The sequence below is a fragment of the Moschus berezovskii genome, chromosome 4 (assembly GCF_049115385.1).
Source record: "Moschus berezovskii isolate FMDL1 chromosome 4, NW_MosBer_1.0, whole genome shotgun sequence".
Lineage (NCBI taxonomy): Eukaryota > Metazoa > Chordata > Mammalia > Artiodactyla > Moschidae > Moschus > Moschus berezovskii.
The window spans coordinates 40,192,047-40,212,413 of record NC_142463.1 but is presented as its reverse complement, the minus strand read 5'-3'; the positions used below and the strand labels follow the sequence as shown (position 1 = coordinate 40,212,413).

Below are 20,367 nucleotides of genomic sequence, written 5' to 3'. Positions count from 1 at the left end.
TGTCTGTTTGATGACGACCCATGACCCTCTCCCTTCCCAGTGGTGTCCTGTTCAATTTCAAGCTGTTAGCCTTCAGGGGCTTTTTCTTCTTCCCCTAGAATAATTAAAAATATTACCCTAAAAAGTATAACTTTAGTATAGTGTGAATATACAAAACAGAATGCCTTGAACACTTGGGAATATCTGCACCTTCAACTCTATAAAGGAAATAACCCCTTAAAATAAGAGAACAAGAATTATTTACTATTATTATTCAGATAAACTACTAATGGATAGATACAGCATAAAAATACCTATGTTTATAGTTTCAACCAGTAATAGGAATTTATTGAGTATTATTTTTGGCACTAAGAATATGAAAAAGTAGAAGACATTATTTTAAACTGAACATCAGGGTTTATTATCCTGTTGGGAAAATAAGATATATACCTGAACTATTAAGTAGAATAGCTTTATATATTAACATAATAAATGGTCACATCATTTAACAGACATTTGGAGACTATAGTGAAAAACCTGTCTTTGGCAGTGGCAATAAGGAAGAAAGTTGGAGGAGGGAGCTATAATTTTATTTTGGAGCCACCTGGGAAAGAGTCACTTGGATATAGACCTGGGACAAAGGAAGGAGGCATTTTAGGCCAGGGAAACAGTATTAACATTAGCTTAGATGGCAAGGAGTGTGGTGTGTTCATGCCTACACAGAGAGGATGCCGGGGGAAGAGGTGATGGTAACAAGATAACCGACCAGAGGGAAAAGTTCCAATTTCAAAGGAATTGGCATTTAATTAAAAAATAGGTGAAATGAGGCAATGATAGGTCTTCAAATTTAGGCAGAGAATAGATTAGAGTTGATTCAGTGATCTTGATTTATTAGGTGATAGAGAGTAATGAGAAGTTCTCAAATAAGGCAAGTAAACTAAGAAATCAGTGTTTGAGCAAGAGTTTTCTCTAGCACTAGCATGCAGAGTGGATTATATGAGAGATTAAGTGCAAGGGGACCAGTTAGGAAATAAATTCAGTAACTTAGGCAAGAGATCCTGAGAGCCAATACTAGGGTGGGAGCAAAGATTACGAAGGGCAGATGAATTTACGAGAATGCTAAAGAGCTGACTGAATCAGCTGCCTGATAGAGTGTGAAAAGTAAAGGAATTTGAGGGTCACATATTCTCCTAAAACCCAGAAGGCCAGTTATTTTTGCTATTAATAGAAAGTGTCTCGAGAAACTGAAGTAAAATATGAGTTTAATTTTAAACATGGGTTGTAGGTGATGACCTCTAGGAGTGTGATTGAGAAATTGGGACTGGAAATAAGAGATTTAGATCAAATCAACATAAAAGTTGATAGATGACACTATTAGGGAAAACAAACTCCAAAAGAATAAGTGTTTAGAAAAGAAAGGGCAGAAACCAATTCACGGTTAAGGGCCGGGGGCGGGGAGTGAAGGAAACCAAAAGGATCATTAAAGGACGAGAATCATGGTAGCCCTATTTCAAGCAAGCAACACCCCAGCCATTGCCAAGCCTAATGACTAAATCCTTAAATATCTCTGGATAGGGAATGGAAAATGGTACAGCTTCTTTGTAAGATAGCATGGTGGTTTCTTAAAAAACTAAACATACTCTTACCACACAATGCAGCAATAACACTCCTTGGTATTTACCCAAAGGAGCTGAAAACTTATGTGCACACAGAATCTTATACACAGACGTTTAGAGCAGCTTTATTCACAATTGCCAAAATGTAGAAGCAACCAAGATCCCATCAATAGGTGAATGTATATTCAGACAATGGACTATTATGCAGCACTAAAAAGAAATTAGCTAATAAGCCATGAGGACTCTCTGATGGTTCACTGATAAAGAATCTGCTTGCCAATGTAGAAGATACTGGTTTGATCCCTGGGTCGGAAAGCTCTCCTGGAGAAGGAAGTGGCAATCCACTCCAGTATTCCTGCCTGGGAAATCCCACGGACAGAGGAGCCTGGCAGGCTACAATCCATGGTGTCACAAAGAGTCAGACAGAACCAGCAACTAAAACAACAACAACAAATAAATCATGAAGAGTCATGTAGTATCATGACTAAGAGCCCAGGCTCTGGAATTAGCTGGCTTGGGTTAAAACACGGTGGCACCACTACTGCTTAGCTGTGTGACTCTGAACAAGTTACCTAACCTCTTCACGTTTCAGAGACAGCATTTTCTGCAGTGGTGGTTGTGAGCATTCAGCGAAAGCATGCGTGAAAAGAGCCAAGGGGGGGGAGGTTAGCACCCCTCAGCACTCAGTGTTGACTGGTCTCATTGCCTTGGGTAAGGACCTCACCACTTTTCTCCTGCAAGCTCCAAATAGCTTCCTGATTGTTGTTCTGCCTTGTGCACGCATGCTGAGTCACTTCAGTCATATCTGATTGCTCTACCTTGGTCTCTGCCTATTCCAGGTTATCATGTCCCTGCTTGAAAGTCACAGTAGGTTATCTACTTCTATAGGGTGACATCTAAAAACTTTTATATAGAATTCGAGGCGGTTCATCGTCTGGCCGTTTCCAACCTTTTCTCCCATCATTCATCCTCACATCCAGAGGCTCCATCACATGGAACTGTTTCCTGATGATCCTAAGTGTACCACAATCTTACACACCCATGTCTGTACAAGCAGTTCTATTAGAGACTCTTTTGCCCCCTGTGCCTGTCAAAGTCATACTCATTAAGATTCAGGTCCAATAAAAATAATACATACATGAAGGTTGTCACTGGAGAAGGAAATGGCAACCCACTCCAGTGTTCTTGCCTGGAGAATCCCAGGGACAGGGGAGCCTGGTCGGCTTCCATCTATGGGGTCACACAGAGTCGGACACGACTGAAGTGACTTAGCAGTAGCAGAAGGTTGTCACACTGGATATTGTGGTTGCCTCCCCAATAGCTGTTCCATTCTTCTCCCATTCCATACATGCCCTGTGGTCTGATGTGGGGACTGGATTTTACTCCGGCTCTAAATCAGGACCTCAGTGATAACTGGTATAGGGACAGGAATCTGACCTAAATAGCTCCAATAATAGTACAATTTATTCTAGCTTACTAGTATGCCCTCAATTCTGAGACTGTTGATCCTCCTTGATCTTCAAGATTGCCTTGTTATTTTAAACCCTTTGCATTTCTAGATACATTTTAGACGAACTTATCAAGTGCCAGAAAAAAAATTAAGGCTGCTGAGATTTTGACTGAGAGTGAACTGAATCTATAATTTGGGAAGAATTGATACTATAATAATATTGAGTCTTTCCTAAGTGGTAAACATCGTATATCTCTATTTCTTCAGGTCTTGAAAAAAATCCTCCCATATATATTTTGTGATTTTCAGTATAAATGTCTTACTCATCTTTTGTTAAATTTTGATGCTGTTGTAATGGTATTTTTAAAGTTTCATTTTTATGTTGATTGCTTGTATATAAAAATAGTTAATTTTTGAATATTCATATTCTAGCTAAGATCCTTGCTAGATTTACTAATTTTCAAACTTTCAAGTTTGTATATTCTTTTGAATTTCAATATGTATATAATTGTGTTATCTGTGAATACAAATGGTTTACTGTATTCTTTCCAAATTTTATAACTTTTGTTTTTCTTCCCTCATTGCACTGGCTAGGACTCCAGTACAATGTCAGATAGAAACGGTGATAATGTGGATACCTGCCTTGCTCCTAAACTCAGGAGAAAAGGATTAAACATTTCACATTTAAGTGTGAAGTTAGCTGTTAGATTTCTGTTCAATTCAGTTCAGTCATTCAGTCATGTCTAACACTTTGTGACCCCATGGACTGCAGCACGCCAGGCTTCCCTGTCCATCACCAACTCCTGGAGCTTACTCAAACTCATGTCCATTGAGTTGGTGATGCCATCCATTGACTTCACCCTCTGTCATCCCCTTCTCCTCCTGCCTTCAATCTTCAAAGCATCAGAGTCTTTTCCAACGAGTCAGTTCTTTGCATCAGGTGGCCAAAGTATTGAAGCTTCAGCATCAGTCCTTCCAATGAATATTCAGGACTGATTTCCTTTAGAATGGACTGGTTGGCTCTCCTTGCAGTCCAAGGGACTCTCAAGAGTCTTCTCCAACACCACAGTTCAAAAGCATCAATTCTTCAACGATCAGCTTTCTTCACAGTCCAACTCTCACATCCATACATGACCACTGGAAAAACCATAGCCTTGACTAGACGGACTTTGGTTGGCAAAGTAATGTCTCTGATTTTTAATATACTATCTGGTTGGTCATTATTTTCCTTCCAAGGAGTAAGCGTCTTTTAATTTCATGGCTGCAATCAGCATTCACAGTGATTTTGGAGCCCAAAAAACAAAGACTGACACTGTTTCCACTGTGTCCCCATCTATTTCCCATGAAGTGATGGGACCAGATGCCATGATCTTAGCTTTCTGAATGTTGAACTTCAAGCCAACTTTTTCACTCTCTTCTTTCACTTTCATCAAGAGGCTTTTGAGTTCCTCTTCACTTTCTGCCATAAGGGTGGTGTCATCTGCATACCTGAGGTTATTGATATTTCTCCCAGCAATCTTGATTCCAGCTTGTGCTTCTTCTAGCCCAGCGTTCCTCATGATGTACTCTCCATTTAAGTTAAATAAGCAGGGTGACAATATACAACTTTGACATACTCCTTTTCCTATCTGGAACCAGTCTGTTGTTCCATGTCTAATTCTAACTGTTGCTTCCGGACCTGCATACAGGTTTCTCAAGAGGCAGGTCAGGTGGTCTGGTATTCCCATTTCTTTCAGAATTTTCCACAGTTTATTGTGATCCACACAGTCAAAGGCTTTGGCATAGTCAATAAAGCAGAAATCGATGTTTTTCTGGAACTCTCTTTCTTTTTCCATGATCCAGCGGATGTTGGCAATTGGATCTCTGGTGCCTCTGCCTTTTCTAAAACCAGCCTGAACATCTGGAATTTCATGGTTCACGTATTGCTGAAGCCTGGCTTGAAGAATTTTGAGCATGACTTTACTAGCGTGTGAGATGAGTGCAATTGTGCGGTAGTTTGAGCATTCTTTGGCATTGCCTTTCTTTGGGATTGGAATGAAAACTGACCTTTTCCAGTCCTGTGGCCACTGCTGAACTTTCCAAATTTGCTGGCATATTGAGTGCAGCACTTTCACAGCATCATCTTTCAGGATTTGAAATAGCTCAACTGGAATTCCATCACCTCCACTAGCTTTGTTCGTAGTGATGATTTTTAAGGCCCACTTGACTTCACATTCCAAGATGAAATAGCTCAACTGGAATTCCATCACCTTCACTAGCTTTGTTCATAGTGATGCTTTCTAAGGCCCACTTGACTTCACATTCCAAGATGTCTGGCTCTAGGTCAGTGATTATCTTGGTCGTGAAGATCTTTTTGTATAGTTCTTCTGTGTATTCTTGCAACCTCTTCTTAATATCTTCTGCTTCTGTTAGGTCCATATCATTTCTGTCCTTTATTGAGCCCATCTTTGCATGAAATGTTCCCTTGGTATCTCTAATTTTCTTGAAGAGATCTCTTGTCTTTTTTATTCTGTTGTGTTTTTCTCTATTTCTTTGCATTGATCGCTGAGGAAGGCTTTCTTATCTCTCCTTGCTATTATTTGGAACTCTGCATTCAGATGCCTATATCTTTCCTTTTCTCCTTTGCTTTTCACTTCTCTTCTTTTCACAGCTACTTGTAAGGCCTCCTCAGACAGCCATTTTGCTTTTGGGGATTTCTTTTCCATGGGGATGGTCTTGGTCCCTGTCTCCTGTACAATGTCACGAACCTCTGTCCAGAGTTCATCAGGCAATCTATCTATCAGATCTAGTCACTTAAATCTACTTCTCACATCTACTGTGTAATCATAAGGGATTTGATTTAGGTCATATCTGAATGGTCTAGTGGTTTTCCCTCCTTTCTTCAATTTCAGCCTGAATTTGGCAATAAGGAGTTCATGATCTGAGCCACAGTCAGCTCCAGATTCCCTTTATTGAAATAAGGAAATTCTCTTCTATTCTAAGTTAGGTGAGAATTTTTATCATGAATGAGAATTAATGATTTCTTCTAGATTAACAGATAATTCTATGTTTTTATTTTTCCTTTATTTGGTTAACTGAGTTACATGCATTGATTTTCAAATTTTAAACCAATCTGGCTTTCCTGAAACAAAGTTCACTTAGTCATCATGTTCTATCCCTTCTTTATATATCAGTGGGTTTAATTTGCTAATATTTTGGTTAGGATTTATACATTTCAGGTTTATAAGAATATTGACCTATACTTTTCCTTTCTTGTAATGAATTCTGATTTTAGAATCAGAGTTAGGAAGTTTGGTGACATATTCACTGTCTCCATTTACTGGATGAGTTTGAATGCCTTTTTAAAAAAGATTTTATTTGAAGTAACTCGAGAGACGCCGGCCCCGGCGGCGCAGACGCGACGCGAGAGACGCCGGCCCCGGCGGCGCAGACGCGACGCGAGAGACGCCGGCCCCGGCGGCGCAGACGCGACGCGAGAGACGCCGGCCCCGGCGGCGCAGACGCGACGCGAGAGACGCCGGCCCCGGCGGCGCAGACGCGACGCGAGAGACGCCGGCCCCGGCGGCGCAGACGCGACGCGAGAGACGCCGGCCCCGGCGGCGCAGACGCGACGCGAGAGACGCCGGCCCCGGCGGCGCAGACGCGACGCGAGAGACGCCGGCCCCGGCGGCGCAGACGCGACGCGAGAGACGCCGGCCCCGGCGGCGCAGACGCGACGCGAGAGACGCCGGCCCCGGCGGCGCAGACGCGACGCGAGAGACGCCGGCCCCGGCGGCGCAGACGCGACGCGAGAGACGCCGGCCCGGGCGCAACGAACCACGCAAAGAGGTGCGGCCGTGAGGAGCTACCCCACGCCTGAGGCCAGGGCCGGCGGCCGAGAGGAGCTACCCCACGTCCAACAGGCGGTGGCTGCGCGGGCGCAGGAGGGCCGAGAGGAGCTACTCCGCGTTCAAGGTCAGGAGGGGCGGCCTTGAGGAGATACCCCTCGTCCAAGGTAAGGTACAGCGGCTGCACTTTGCTGGAGCGGCTGTGAAGAGATTTTCCACGACCAAGGTAAGAGAAACCCAAATAAGACGGTAGGTATTGCTAGGGGGCACCAGAGGGCAGACAAACTGAAATCATAATCACAGGAAACTAGCTGATCTAATCACATGGACCACAGCCGAATGTGGTCCCCTGGAGAAGGGAATGGCAAACCACTTCAGTATACTTGCCTTGAGAACCCCATGAACAGTAACAAAGGGCAAAATGATAGGATACTGAATGAGGAATTCCCCAGGTCAGTAGGTGCCCAGTATGCTACTGGAGCTCAGTGGAGAAATAACTATAGAAGGAATAAAGGGATGGAGCAAAAGCAAAACCAATACCCAGTTGTGGATGTGACCAATGATAGAAACAAGGTCCGGTGCTGTAAAGAGCAATATTGCATAGGAACCTGGAATGTTAGGTCCATGAATCAAGGCAAATTGGAAGTGGTCAAACAGGAGATGGCAAGAGTGAACATAGACATTCTAGGAATCAGTGAATTAAAATGGACTGGAATGGGTGAATTTAACTCGGATGACCATTATATCTACTACTGTGGGCAGGAATCCCTTAGAAGAAATGGAGTAGCCATCATGGTCAACAAAAGAGTCCGAAATGCAGTACTTGGATGCAATCTTAAAAATGACAGGATGATTTCTGTTCGTTTCCAAGGCAAACCATTCAATATTACAGTAATCCAGGCCTATGCCCCAACCAGTAATGCTGAAGAAGCCGAAGTTAATCGGTTCTATGAAGACCTACAAGACCTTTTAGAACTAACACCCAAAAAAGATGTCCTTTTCATTCTAGGGGACTGGAATGCAAAAGTAGGAAGTCAAGAAACACCTGGAGTAACTGGCAAATTTGGCCTTGGAGCACGGAATGAAGCAGGGCAAAGGCTAATAGAGTTTTGTCAAGAGAATGCACTGGTCATAGCAAACACCCTCTTCCAACAACACAAGAGAAGACTCTACACATGGACATCACCAGATGGTCAACACCGAAATCAGATTGATTATATTCTTTGCAACCAAAGATGGAGAAGCTGTATACAGTTAGCGAAAACAAGACCAGGAGCTGACTGTGGCTCAGATCATGAACTCCTTATTGCGAAGTTCAGACTTAAATTGAAGAAAGTAGGGAAAACCACTAGACCATTCAGATATGACCTCAATCAAATCCCTTATGATTATGCAGTGGAAGTGAGAAATAGATTTAAGGGACTAGATCTGATTGATAGAGTGCCTGATGAACTCTGGACGGAGGTTCGTGACATTGTACAGGAGACAGGGGCCAAGACCATCCCCATGGAAAAGAAATGCAAAAGAGCGAAATGGCTGTCTGAGGAGGCCTTACAAATAGCTGTAAAAAGAAGAGAGGCGAAAAGCAAAGGAGAAAAGGAAAGATATAAGCATCTGAATGCAGAGTTCCAAAGAATAGCAAGGAGAGATAAGAAAGCCTTCCTCAGTGATCAATGCAAAGAAATAGAGGAAAACAACAGAATAGGAAAAACAAGAGACCTCTTCAAGAAAATTAGAGATTCCAAGGGAACTTTTCATGCAAAGATGGGCTCGATAAAGGACAGAAATGGTATGGACCAAACAGAAGCAGAAGATATTAAAAAGAGGTGGCAGGAATACACAGAAGAACTGTACAAAAAAGATCTTCACGACCAAGATAGTCACGATAATGTGATCACTGACCTAGAGCCAGACATCTTGGAATGTGAAGCCAAGTGGGCCTTAGAAAGCATCACTAGGAACAAAGCTAGTGGAGGTGATGGAATTCCAGTTGAGCTATTTCAAGTATTGAAAGATGATGCTGTGAAAGTGCTGCACTCAATATGCCAGCAGATTTGGAAAACTCAGCAGTGGCCACAGGACTGGAAGAGGTCAGTCTTCATTCCAGTCCCAAAGAAAGGGAATGCCAAAGAATGCTCAAACTACCGCACAATTGCACTCATCTCACACGCTAGTAAAGTCATGCTCAAAATTCTCCAAGCCAGGCTTCAGCAATATGTAAACCGTGAACTCCCAGATGTTCAAGCAGGTTTTAGAAAAGGCAGAGGCACCAGAGATCAAATTGCCAACATCCGCTGGATCATGGAGAAAGCAAGAGAGTTTCAGAAAAACATCTATTTCTGCTTCATTGACTATGCCAAAGCCTTTGACTGTGTGGATCACAATAAACTGTGGAACATTCTGAAAGAGATGGGAATCCCAGACCACCTGACCTGCCTCTTGAGAAACCTGTATGCAGGTCAGGAAGCAACAGTTAGAACCAGTCATGGAACAACAGACTGGTTCCAAATAGGAAAAGGTGTACGTCAAGGCTGTATATTGTCACCTTGCTTATTTAACTTATATGCAGAGTACATCATGAGGAACGCTGGGCTGGAAGAAGCACAAGCTGGAATCAAGATTGCTGGGAGAAATATCAATAACCTCAGATATGCAGATGACACTACCCTTATGGCAGAAAGTGAAGAGGAACTCAAAAGCCTCTTGGTGAAAGTGAAAGAGGAGAGTGAAAAGGTTGGCTTGAAGCTCAACATTCAGAAAACAAAGATCATGGCATCTGGTCCCATCACTTCATGGGAAATAGATGGAAAAACAGTGGAAACAGTGTCAGACTTTGTTTTTTTGGGCTCCAAAATCACTGCAGATGCTGATTGCAGCCATGAAATTAAAAGACGCTTGCTCCTTGGAAGGAAAGTTATGACCAACCTTGATAGTATATTAAAAAGCAGAGACATTACTTTGCCGACCAAGGTCCGTCTAGTCAAGGCAATGGTTTTTCCCGTGGTCATGTATGGATGTGAGAGTTGGACTGTGAAGAAAGCTGATCGCCGAAGAATCGATGCTTTTGAACTGTGGTGTTGGAGAAGACTCTTGAGAGTCCCTTATACTGCAAGGAGATCCAACCAGTCCATTCTAAAGGAGATCAATCCTGGATGTTCATTGGAGGGACTGATGCTAAAGCTGAAACTCCAATACTTTGGCCACCTCATGAGACGAGTTGACTCACTGGAAAAGACTCTGATGCTGGGAAAGGTTGGGGGCGGGAGGAGAAGGGGACGACGGAGAATGAGATGGCTGGATGGCATCACCGATTCTGTGGACATGAGTTTGAGTGAACTCCGGGAGTTGGTGATGGACAGGGAGGCCTGGCGTGCTGTGATTCATGGGGTCGCGGAGAGTCGGACACGACTGAGCGACTGAACTGAACTGAACTGAACTAGATTTAGAAGAGTTGTAAAGTTAGTTGAATACCTTTAAAATGAGCTTTGTTAAAGTATAATTTACATTCAATAAAATGTTAAGTGTGTGAAGAGTACAGATTGATGAGTTTTGATAAAAGCATGCCCCTGCATAACCATAAGCCCAAACAAGTTACAGAATGTTTTCACTAGTCCTGAAAGTTCCCTACTGCCCCTTCCCAGTTAAGCTCCCTTGACTCTTTGGGTTATCACTGATCCAGTCTCTATTACCATAGATGATTTTTGCCTGTCCTAGACTTCATACAAATTGAACTCTACAGCATGTACTCTTTTATTACTCTGAGGTTTTTTTTCCCCTCAACATAATGCCTGGATTACTATTCCATGTTGTTGCATGTATCAACAATTTTATTGCTGAGAGTATTCAGTTTATAAATCCAACACAATTTATTTATATATTCAACTGCTGAATATACAATATTGACTGTTGATGGACATTTTAGTTGTTTTCAGTTTGGGATATTACAAATAATCTGCTGTGAACATTTGTGTACAAGTCTTTTGTGAATATATACTTTTATTTCTTTTAGGTAAATACTTAGGAGTGGGTTAGAGGACAGGTGAACCTTTGACATGACAAGAAACTGATAAACTGTGTTCTGAACTGGCTGTGGGCAGTCAATAGACATAGCAACATAGGAGGGCAACAGTGCAATCATAGCTTCATCAATAACTGGGATTGTTAGTTTAAGCCAGTAGTATGATCTTCCAAACTCCCCCATCTTAGTAAGTCACTATGGTACCCATCCAGTTCGAACCACAATCTATTACTAATCCTTGATTCCACTTTCTCTCTTGCCCCAAATAAGTCAAGCTAAAGCCTTGAATCCAACCATTTCATCCACTTATCTCCCACTCCACATTTATGCCCTTAGACCTAGCCCAAACTATGAGTCTTTCCCCTAGTCTACTAAAGAAACCAAATAATTCTTTTTGTTTCCACCTTAGATCCTTCACAGTTGATCCTCCAGGAGGCAGTTAAAGTGGTCCTTTTAAAATGTAAATCTGATTACATCTTTCTCTTAAAAGCTGTCCAGTTGTGTCCCAATTCCCACTGCAAGATTAATAAAATGCAAATTCCTTACCTAGCTTATAAAGCCCTATCTATATTTCTTACTCCACCCCTACCCATCTCTTCTTCCCTCTTGCTGTGTTCCAGCTGCAGTGGCTTTTTTGCTGATCCTCTAACACATTTGTGTGCAGGCTCAGTCCCGTCCAACTCTTGGTAACCCCATGGACTGTAGCCCGCCAGGCTCCTCTGTCCACAGGATTCTTTAAGCAAGAATACTGGAACAGGTTGCCATTTCCTCCTCAGGGGATCTTCCTGACCCAGAGATCGAACTGGTGTCTCCTGCACCTCCTGCATTGTCAGGCAGATTCTTTACCACTTGAGCCACCTAGGAGGCCCTCCAACACACCTTGCTCACATCCAATACTCAATTAGTCAATAGTCTAGCTATTCCCTCTGCCTAGAATCTCACTGTACCTATAAGATATTATTCTCTCCCAACTTTTCACTTCTTTTTTTCCCTTTCAATGTCATGAATCTTGAATTTCCAAGAAAATACCAACTACAAGTTGATCTCACCATGGTTTTTGAATCATTTCTGAATACAGTTCTAGTGAACTCTTTCTTCCAGGCTCCAGATTTTATAGTCCTGTGATCAGAGCTGGATCCTCATGGTGCTGTCTGGTTACCCTGATGCCTGTCTGATGAGGGACTCAGCGCCCCAAAGAACCAAAGGGCCAAAGTTTCCTCCCTATAACAGGGTCTCCCCTTCTTCCTGATCCTGCCTGAGACAAATGCCACTATTGCTACTGGCTGGGCTTCATCTCAGTGCTGGGGGACAGACAAGGTCAATACTCTTGCTGTCTTGTTCCAATTAACCATTTCATCAGTTGTTCTGGGTCTTCTCGTTCTGAGCTTCTAACACTTGCAGGCACAGAGCCCCTTGGTATAACATTGTCTCACATTCTGGGGGAGAAGGCAATAGCAACCCACTCCAATACTCTTGTCTGGAAAATCCCATGGACAGAGGAGCCTGGTGGGCTTCAATAGATGGGGTCACTATGAGTTGGGCATGACTAAGCAACTTCACTTTCACTTTTCACTTTCCTGCATTGGAAAAGGAAATGGCAACCCACTCCAGTGTTCTTGCCTGGAGAATCCCAGGGACAGGGGAGCCTGGTGGGCTTCCGTCTATGGGGTTGCACAGAGTCGGACATGACTGAAGTGAATTAGCAGCAGCAGCAGCACATTCTGGGACAGAGTCCGTATCTGAGTGTTCCTTTTGATTTCAGTCTTTTGGGAACATTTTACTATTATTAATCCACTAAGAGGATCCTTGTTTTGGAGCTTGTACAGTATAAAACCAAGATAGAATAAGTATTATTTCAGCACTAGTAAGTTGGCTATTTTCTACATCTGATTGACTATTAAAATTAGGCTGATGCAAATGTTAGAGAACCTAAAAGCTGCAGAACCTACACCTGTCCAAGTGTTCAAGGTTACACTGTCAGGTGGTCTCCCAAGTGTACAATGGCTTCAACCCTAACTCTCACCATTTTGCTCCAAGACTTATTCTTTTCCTAAACTTCTTGGATTTTTGTGATCTATCATGGTCAGGCTATAATGTAGACAATGGTCTTCTTTTTTCCTTTTCAGAAATAAAAAATAAAAGACTAGGTAACTAACATAATTACATTCAATTTTAATTAAATAGTCTAGAAAGAACTCAAGATTTTCATATTCTTCCTTAAAAAAGTCATTTTTAAAAGGTATTGGAAGGGAAGATATATTTAAATGAAATAATCTTTCTAAGTCAAAAAATGAAAATACAGTTATGATAGAAGATACAGTTTAAGTCAATAGTTCTTTTAGTATATAAATTGGCATAGATCTGTATAAAGGAAACCTTACCTGTTAAGTTTATCTGGCTCTTTTGGTGACTCAGAACCATCATCTTTTGCTATAAAGAAAAAACATGAAAAGATTCTGGTTTACTTAAGGAAGACTGAATACATGGCCCTATATGCATTCTTTCCAAAGCCCCAATAAGATGATGAGAAAGGAATAAAAATAAGGTGTATGGAGAAGGAAATGGCAACCCACTCCAGTACTCTTGCCTGGAATATACCTATGAACAAAGGAGCCTGGCGGGCTATAGTCCATGGGGTCGGAAAAAAAAAAAAGGTGTAAAACCTCAAGAAGAGCAAAAGAAAGATGGCAAGAAAAATGTTCAAGATAGAAAGCAGATGTCAAGTGGTAACTATCTTAACAGGTCATAGAAAATTGAAACCTAATGACATGATGAGAGAAGGCCAATAAATAGCAAGCAGATTTACACTTCAGAACTTGAGAAACAACTTAGGAATTGGAGGTACCAGATACCCCTGAAAGGTGAAATGGATACCAAAGACAGCCTTCATCCTATGCAACCAGATGACCACCGCTGCCTAGGCAGGAGAGAAGACACCTTATTCTGGAGAGACTGAGCCAGAGAGATTCAGGGGACAGCAGAACAAGAGTATGGTAAGGGACTGATGACAGAGAGTAAATCAAATAAATCATATTGAATAAGCAATATTCCTTACTCTCTCTCCTTGTCCAGCTCCTAGAGTGCAAGTAGTTAACCTTTCTCTCTCCAGGCATATGACTGTAGGATTCATCTCAGAAGAAACAGTTAAACCTAGCTAATGGTAAGGTCAGATCCTCAGTGAATAATCCTATAATGAAACAAAACCGTCAGCAATCTAGTCTGTATCCAAAATTTCCAGTCTTTTCAATGAATGATTGTCATTCATCATTTCATTCATCATTCAATGAATGATTTGCATGCATCATACAGATGCACAGTTAAAGATGGGCAGATAATTGAGTAAAGTCCTTATTATGAATGATAATGAGAACAAATAAATAGGAATAAAATAGAAACAAGAAACATACTTTTCTGGATGTTTTCCAGAATATAGAACAAAAAACAGAGAGAAGGATAATTGGAGAAAATAGATTTTAAGAAAGGGTTGCATTGCAGATCAGTAGATCCGACATCCAAATCTTTGGAGATTTAGAAGAGAGAACAGGGAAACTGGAGGGGAAGGGAATTATAAAAGAAATCAAATGAGAAAAAAGTCCAAAACTAAAGAGTTAGAGTTCGAGATTCAAACAGCCCATGAAATGCCCTACCTGATGAATGAGGAGGAAAAAAAATGAAATTATATTAAGAAATATTATCAAGAAATTTCAGATCACTGGGAATAAAGAGAAGATTTTAAAAGCTTCCACTGAAAATAAATCACATGTGGAGAGGCAGACATCTGAATGAAAGCAGACTTCTTAAGGGTAATACTGAAAACCAGTCTTTACAATTCTGAAAGAAAACTATTTTCAAACTAAAGTTTAACCAAATTATGAACATATGAGAGTGGAGTGAATACATTTTTAGTCATGTGAAGTAATGAAAGATTTAGTGCTTCTGTACCAGGAAGCTCCTGGCAGAAGTGTTTCAACAAAATGGAGGAGCAAACCAACCAGGAGGAAAAGCAGAGATCACGTAAGAGCTCCCATTCAACAGGTGGCAGAAAGGTCTTCCGAGGATTCGTGCGAGAGAACTGCCAGTTCAGAACTGGAAGAGGAAGATGAATGAGCGCCTCAGCAAAGGCGTTTCCCAGGGGAAAAACCAAACTGAATACCAAAACTGTTCTTGGCAGTTATGTCAGAAAGTCTGGGGGAAGAATAAATGGTAGATATTTTTCCAAAACATAAACCAAAATAAATCCAAAAAACAAAACCAAGGGAATAAAAATACAGGCCATTTGTCCAAGAAAAGTCAGTCATGGCTCGTCTGTGAAGAATATTTACTAAGTCATATTAATGTAAATGCATGATACTAGGAGAATGGGGGAGAGAAAACATGAGTGGAAATGGCACCATAAAATTTCAATCTTTATCTTTCAGAAGAAGCCCATGAGTCATATCTAAACTGAAAATCCTAGAATTTTAGTATGGAATACACTTAGAAATGGTATTTCTAAGCGGTAATTCCAAAAGAAACAGCTAAATGTATTGAAAGCTGTTGGTACCTTGTTGGGGGCGTGGGGGCAGCTTTTAGTTATGGATGGTGGGGCTTACAAGTCTGCTGTATTTCCTTAGGAACTGATTTGGATTATTTGTCCTTTAAAGCTATGAACAAATACTTCTTTGATAGAAAATAGATACTTAAGATTTTTAGTAAAACTGCTTTAAAACGTTGCTTAAAAGATATTGGACTATCTGGTGCAATGAAGAACAAACAGGAAAAAAGAGGTCTGGAACCCCAGCAAAAAGATCCACATACACTATCCCTGTTAAAGTCAGATTTTTTACATTGTCTGACATCTGTAGATATCAGCTCTATCTGTGACAATACTGTAATCATCAACAACAAAATTAGATCTGAATGATGGTGCTAAAGCTCATGTTCATTAATTAGTAACTTATACCACTAAATTTCTTCCTCCTGATATTCAGAAAGAACATTTTCCCAGAGGAAATGGAATTCTTACAGGAATACTCAACAACCAACACTCCCTTTGAAGAAAAAAACACCTGAAATTCTGAGACATCATCTGTTTCAGCTGTAGAAACAAGTTTCTTTAAAACTTCTTCTACTGTAATGAGGACTTTAAAAAGAACAGTGAACAAATGGAGAACTTAAACTGAAGAAGAATCAAATGCTGATCACATCTTCCTCACTGCAAGCAGAATGGGATGTATTTGTGCGATCATCATTTTTTTTTAACTACTACACAATGGGAATTAGTAGTATAATCTTCCTAATATTTCTATAATTATTCTCTATTCTTGTATTTTGACTGTCAGTAATTAAATTATAGTTTATTTATTAAGAATCTGAAACTTAGTAGAATGACTCTCCTTTAACAAAAGCTAAAGGAATATGCCTACCTAAGACAAAAATTATTCCTTAGGTTTGGCTACTATTAATTATTTTTATATTCTTATATATTTTGTTTCAACCAAAGATTTTTTTAAATTATATGACTCTATGTTTTGAATAGGGCTTCCCAGGTGGCTCAGTGGTAAAGAATCCACGTGCCAATGCAGGAGACACAGGACATGCCAGTTTGATCCCTGGGTTGGGAAGATCCCCTCCCCTGGAGGAGCAAATGGCTACCTACTTCAGTATTCTTGCCTAGGAAATCCCATGAACAGAGAAGTCTGGTGGGTTATAGTCCACGGGGTTGCAAAGAATCAGACACAGCTGAGTGAGTATGCATGCATGCATGCATGCTTTAAATATAAAAATAAACATGATAAACAAAAAATAATTTGACCATATTACCACACAGAAATAAAAATTCACTGGGACAAACTGAAAAAAAAAAAAGGTAAGAGATATGAGCTTACAGTAGTTCCCCATTATTGGCAGGAGATACCCTCCAAGCCCCCCAGTGGTGCTTAAAAACATGGACAGTATGAAACCCTATATACATTATACTATGCTTTTTTTCCCCTATATACACATACTTATGATGAAGTTTAATTTGTAACTTAAGCACAGTAAGAGGTTAACAAGAATAACTAATAATAAGACAGAACAATTGTTAACAACATACTGCAAGAAAAGTTATGTGAATGTGGTCTTTCTCTCTCAAAATATCTTGGACAAATTTAATGTCTTGTTTCCATCTTAACAAAGCACTTATGCTTTGTGGCCATATCTTTTGCAGTTTGAGATATAACAGCAAAATTAGCATGGATTTCTTTCTCCTTCTTCACAATTTCATGGATAGAAGATTTGTTCTTACTGTAAATCTTAGCAACCTCAGATATGATATTTTTTTCTTACTAAGTCAAGAACTTTCACTTAAAGGAAGCACTTTATGGCTTCTCTTGACATGTGTGAATGGCCAGCAGCACTACTCTTGTGCTTTGGGGTCATGATTAAGTAAGGGTCACTTGATCAGAAGCACTAAGGTACCTCAGACATCGGACAGTTCATTTGATAATACAGATGGCTACTAAGTGACGGGTGAGAGATGCCCAACAAAGAGATGATTCACATGTTGGGCAGGATGAAGCTGGATGGCAAGAGATTTCATCATGCTACTCAGAATGAAGCACAATTGAAAACTCATGAATCATTTATTTCTGGAATTTTCCATTTAATACTTTTAGATCGCAATTGACTACAGAAGGCTAAAAATGGAAAGTGGAAAGGTAGCTAAGGGGGGACCACTATAAATGAAATCCCTTTGGAACAAACTATAAAGTCTCTAATTTACTCAGAATCTAGGAGGCAACACAGTTATTTTACACATTGTCTTCTTCCAGACATCCAAGTTTTCATAAACAAATTGAAATATAACTTGGGAGGCACCTGAAAAATCCCCTTGTCCAACTCCTGACACTGGGTAAAATATTCTTTGACAACATCCCTGAAAATCCAGTCATTAAGCTCTGCCAAGTGAACGAAAGCTATGAAAGCATACCTTTGGTGATAGGGAGATTACCACCTGTCAACACTGTCTTGCCCACTCGTAAGTGACTTGAATGGTTAGAAAATCCTTCCTTGTGTTTGGTCGGCTGGGACCTGCTGGATGGACTTTCCCCTGAGGGGTGCTGCAAATGCAACATCTAGGAAGATCAGCTAACCCAACTGACTGTAACTGATTGCCCAAACTGGATTGAAGGGAGTGAAGAGGGAGTGAAGGGAGAACTCGACATGATCACTCCAGGACTGCTCCAGGCAGTCTGGTATGTGTGAGCACCCAAACTATAATTAAGGGGGTCAGAGTCCAGACCACAAGGAGAAGAGGCTGCCGAGACATGGGGAGGTCATCGGGATCTCCAAAAGCTGGGTTTGAGCTCACAGCTTGTGCATTCTTGTCAGTCCACCAAGGCAAAGACCTAGCTCTTCAGGCACACAGCAGATGGTAGCAAACTTGGGGGAATGAGAGGGACTGGCATGTCTACATACCAAATGGGAGTCTTAGGCTTAGGATAACAAAATTAATTCCAGATCACTGATGACGAGAATTTAAAAAAAGTCCCTGGTGTATTCAAGGTATGTTTTGACACAAAATAGGGCAAAGCCTGTATATCATGGATATCAGTGGCTACAACCTGCCAGTCCTGGGGAAGATATGATTGACTTGTAGCTTCAATTTTAGTCTGATATTAGGATCCTGGAGCAACAGAAAAGAAATTTCCCTTTTCTATAGGAAATCCCTTCAAATATTTGAAAACAGATTTTACAACTGCCTTTTAGCTTTCCTTCCATTAGCTAAATGTACAGTTTCTTCAGCACAGGAAATGTGAGGCTCCAAGTTGAGCATGCTTGGATGAAGGCACAGCAAACCAGTCAGGAAAGCTATCATCTTACACATGCTTGGTAAATTATCATTAATTATTATCCACATTAGGCTTCTGTTCAAAGAGCTTTCTGATAATTTTTCATAGACTAACGTTCTGCTGTGAAGTCAGGTCTCTTCTGTACTTGGAAATATAATTCTTTGATCCCAAATGGATGACTTTATGTTCATTGTATTAAATTGGAGGTTTCATTGCATTACCCCATTGGAGAAGCAATGGGAATATCCAGGTTGGTTCTCTGGCCTTGTAGCTTAGCTCCGTGTGGCTCTGGGCTAATCCTTTCATCATTGATCTTCAGCTTCCTCACTGAGGAAGAGGCTGAGGATCAGGGGGATAAATGCCTGTGAAAGCACTTTGTAAACTATGAAGTAAAATCAGGATCCAAGTTTATGTGTTTTTTATTCATTCAATCTACAAATGTTTATTCAGTACCTATAGCCAGACCTACTACTGGGCATTGACAATGTTATTGTAGCCTAAAATTAATGCCTACAGAGATGATACAGTTAGCTGCCTCTTGAGTTTCTCATGTATGTAATTAATTACCTACTCCAGTTCTGTGTTATCTGAGAATGGTATAATAATTTCTTCTACGTACTTTCTAGACCTCTTTATTAATACATTAAATGAATATGAGATCTGATTCTTGCAGTAATGTAGTAGAGACCTTTTTTTCAAGTCATTAAAGTGAAAGTGGCTCAGTCGTGTCTGAATCTCTGCGACCCCATGGTCTATACTATCCATTGAATTCTCCAGGCCAGAATACTGGAATGGGTAGCTGTTCCCTTCTCCAGGGGATCTTCCCAACCAAGCGATCAAACCCAGGTCTCCTGCACTGCAGGCAGATTCTTTACCAGCTAAGCCACCAGGGAAGTCCAAGAATGCTAGAGTAGGTAGACTATCCCTTCTCCAGTGGATCTTCCTGACTCAGGAATTGAAGTAGGGTCTCCTGCATTGCAGGCAGATTTTTACCAGCTGAGCTACCAGGGAAGCCCAAGTCATTATAGGTAATTAATTCTCACTGGATGTTGTTTTTCACAGAAATCCACATGGCACTATATGACCATCTAATTTAGAGTGAACACGGTTTTTTGCACTTTATTTTCCACCATAGCAGCTGCTTCTGCTTCATTACAGCAATCTTTTCCTATGAAGCTGCAGAAAATCATTTTCTTCCTGGCACTAAAGGTACTACTCCAGTCCTGCTGTGAGGGCAGGCAAGCTGAAAACTATTCACTGTCTTGGATTTCCACATATTTCACCAACACACATAAAACAAACAGTGAAAACCTGCCAAAGCACTATTTGCTTTGTCGCTCATTTGTTCAGTGATTTGGCAACCTGGACAACTTTCCTGTCTGGGTTGGTGGCAAAGCTGGAGGACTGAAAGGAATGAAGCGTGACACTACCCTGAGAGAAAAGAAGAAAAGAAAGGGCCAGCTTGTCTTCCAATTTCATCTCATCCTTCTCTTTCAGGCTAAAACCAAAATCTAATGCACAGAATCATTTTCATGAAAATTCTTTACAACCGGTTCTTAAATTTCCATTCACCAGAATACGAATATAGCTTTGTATAGAATATTCTTGTGCAAGGATGGTACTGTAGGGCTTGATGAAACATTAAGGGATGCGTATCATTCAT

At 40.9% G+C, this 20,367-nt stretch overlaps 1 protein-coding gene across 1 annotated transcript in view; it reads right to left on the bottom strand.

The window, feature by feature from the left end:
* UBE2U (ubiquitin conjugating enzyme E2 U) overlaps positions 1–20,367 on the bottom strand; it is a 72,609-nt gene that overhangs the window by 31,287 nt on the left and 20,955 nt on the right. Inside the window, exon 6 of the mRNA XM_055403560.2 lies at positions 13,272–13,320. Within this exon, the coding sequence (XP_055259535.2) occupies positions 13,272–13,320 (49 nt within the window). The remainder of the gene's footprint in view (positions 1–13,271; positions 13,321–20,367) is intronic.